Source organism: Pterocles gutturalis, unplaced genomic scaffold (genome assembly GCF_000699245.1).
Source record: "Pterocles gutturalis isolate BGI_N339 unplaced genomic scaffold, ASM69924v1 scaffold6199, whole genome shotgun sequence".
Classification (NCBI taxonomy): domain Eukaryota; kingdom Metazoa; phylum Chordata; class Aves; order Pterocliformes; family Pteroclidae; genus Pterocles; species Pterocles gutturalis.
Window position 1 is genome coordinate 72223 of NW_010128038.1, and position 2175 is coordinate 74397.

Genomic DNA, 2175 nt, shown 5'->3' on the forward strand with positions numbered 1-2175 from the left:
AAGGACTTCCTCATTAACAGAGGAAGAAACAGTTACCACAAAGCTGGAGAAGAATTCACTCAGGTTATAAGCAAAATGCAATAGCCAAGAACGGAGGATGTGGGTTCACTGCTATTTGAAGTATTAAACAAAGCTGCTACCTTCGTTCTGGAATAACCACCTAATTTCCCTCACAGAGGAGGACAGCAGACTCTTGTTATCAGAATCGAATTGTTATGCACAGCATTACCATGCATACCACCCTGATTTGTTTCCCACCACCACCCCCTCCAAAAATGGTTTTCCAAAACAAAAAGTCATAAGCAAGTTTCAGACAAAATATATATATTTTTAAAAATCTTTACAATAAGTCAGGAAACATAGGAGCTTGCATACAGTTTATTATAACAACTCAGTTCTTGGCTCCCTAAGGTTCAGATAACCCTGGTGACAGTGTTCACAACTTCTAATTTTTGCTTTCATAACTTCAAAGCAAACAATACATTTGAGTGTATTTTACTCTGTGCAAATAAGACTTTTGGAATCCTTCAAAAGAAATATCCAAGATTCTGTTTGCAGAGGTCCTTTGTTTCTCAATGATGATTTATGAGAGTTTTTGTTTTAAGATAAAGTGCTCCTGTCCAGCAGAACCCAAAGGCCTTCAAGAGTTCAGAGATTAAGTTTAGCTCAGATTAAAAAATAATTGGTCATACAAATTCCAGCTTCCCATGTCCGCTGTACATTCCCCAGTGGACTAGCGAAAGAATTTTATCATTGCTGAGGTCTGAATGTCTCATTTTATCACAGGTCATGCAGCAGTTCTCATGACCAGTCACAGGCACCATGCATTCCAAGTCCAATTTTGCCACCTGCCCTTTTTTTGAATGATGTCCATGAAAACTATAGTGCAAACGGGAGAGCATTTGCTGTCGTTGATCTTGTAGTCTTTTATTTTCACTCCTGAGCATCCGCAAGGCTAGCATGATAAGGAGCACCAAGATTAGCCCACCAGCTATAGGAACAGCAATTACAGCTGCCCTGAACCATAACTCTTTTGAAGAGGTCAACTCCTGCACCTTGGTGATGAGATTCCTACATGTTGATATCTGCTCCCTTGTCCTGCAAAGGGGAAAGATATGAAGCTTATTTCAGTATCAAGAACTGGTTTGTATATAAGCAACTCCCTTAAACACCACACTGTCAAGTTTAAGGAGCCACACACTCTGCAGTATCTACACAAAATACTCCTACAAAGCGAAAGACTAGTTTCTAAGGCTGCTTATAACAGAATTTAAACACCACTGTCAAGTTTAAGGAGCCACAGCTACACACTCTGAGCAGTATCTACACAAAATACTCCTACAAAGCGAAAGACTAGTTTCTAAGGCTGCTTATAACAGAATTTCTTACTCTGAAAGCTGATTTAACTAGGAAAGCCACTGATTCTTAGAAGCAATGTCAAGTTGGCAAGACAGACCTCTAATATTAATGCAGACAAAAAAAAGCTACTTAGCTGATAATGCTCCACTGCATCCAGCCACCCACTTCTCCCTCTCATATCTCTACTCACATTAACAACTAAAATCAATAGCAGGCATACAAGGTTTTTACTGTCACCAGTCTGATGGCCAGAAGAGAGATTTCACTGAAGCTTCCTTGCCCTACCTGAAGTATCGCCCCTGGAAGGAGACAAAACATCATGCAGTCCTCTGTAATTGCACATATCTTCATGACAGCATTCCAATGTGGACATGGTGGTGGTGCCAGAGTGGTTTTGTGCTTGTTTGGCTTGGCAGATATCAGCTGTGCTTGCAATAGAGTCCAAGCAGCCATGAGTAAGTGGGGAATGTGTATTCTGAGGATCAAGCAGTCTGGAGAAGCAGGCGCTAAGCTCGGATTTGCACATATAGCCAGTTGCAACACAGTGTGCAGCATCACAGTAGCATCTGATTTCACCTAAAAAATAAAAATTGTGCAAGGAAGGTAAGAATTTGGTCCTGTGACACCTCACTAGGTGTTCTTGTTAGCCACAAGGATTGCACAACCAAACTCCTGTGTCAGTTTTGGGGTACTCCTCTAGACTGTAAATCCAAGAGGTCAGGGGTTGTTTCCTTCCCATCACTGTACAGTGCCTTTGTAACCGTGATCCCTGCAGATGCCTGGGGGCACTTGTTTTAATTACTAGTACTATAGTCC

General features: G+C 41.3%; 1 protein-coding gene across 1 annotated transcript; it reads right to left on the reverse strand.

The window, feature by feature from the left end:
* Positions 1-307: 307 nt before the first annotated feature.
* BAMBI (BMP and activin membrane-bound inhibitor) lies at positions 308-1931 on the reverse strand. The gene is given in 3 exon segments (XM_010079472.1): positions 308-1075; positions 1078-1098; positions 1645-1931. Coding segments are annotated over 3 exon segments (651 nt in total). The 5' UTR covers positions 1886-1931; the 3' UTR covers positions 308-686.
* Between the last annotated feature and the right edge of the window lie 244 nt (positions 1932-2175).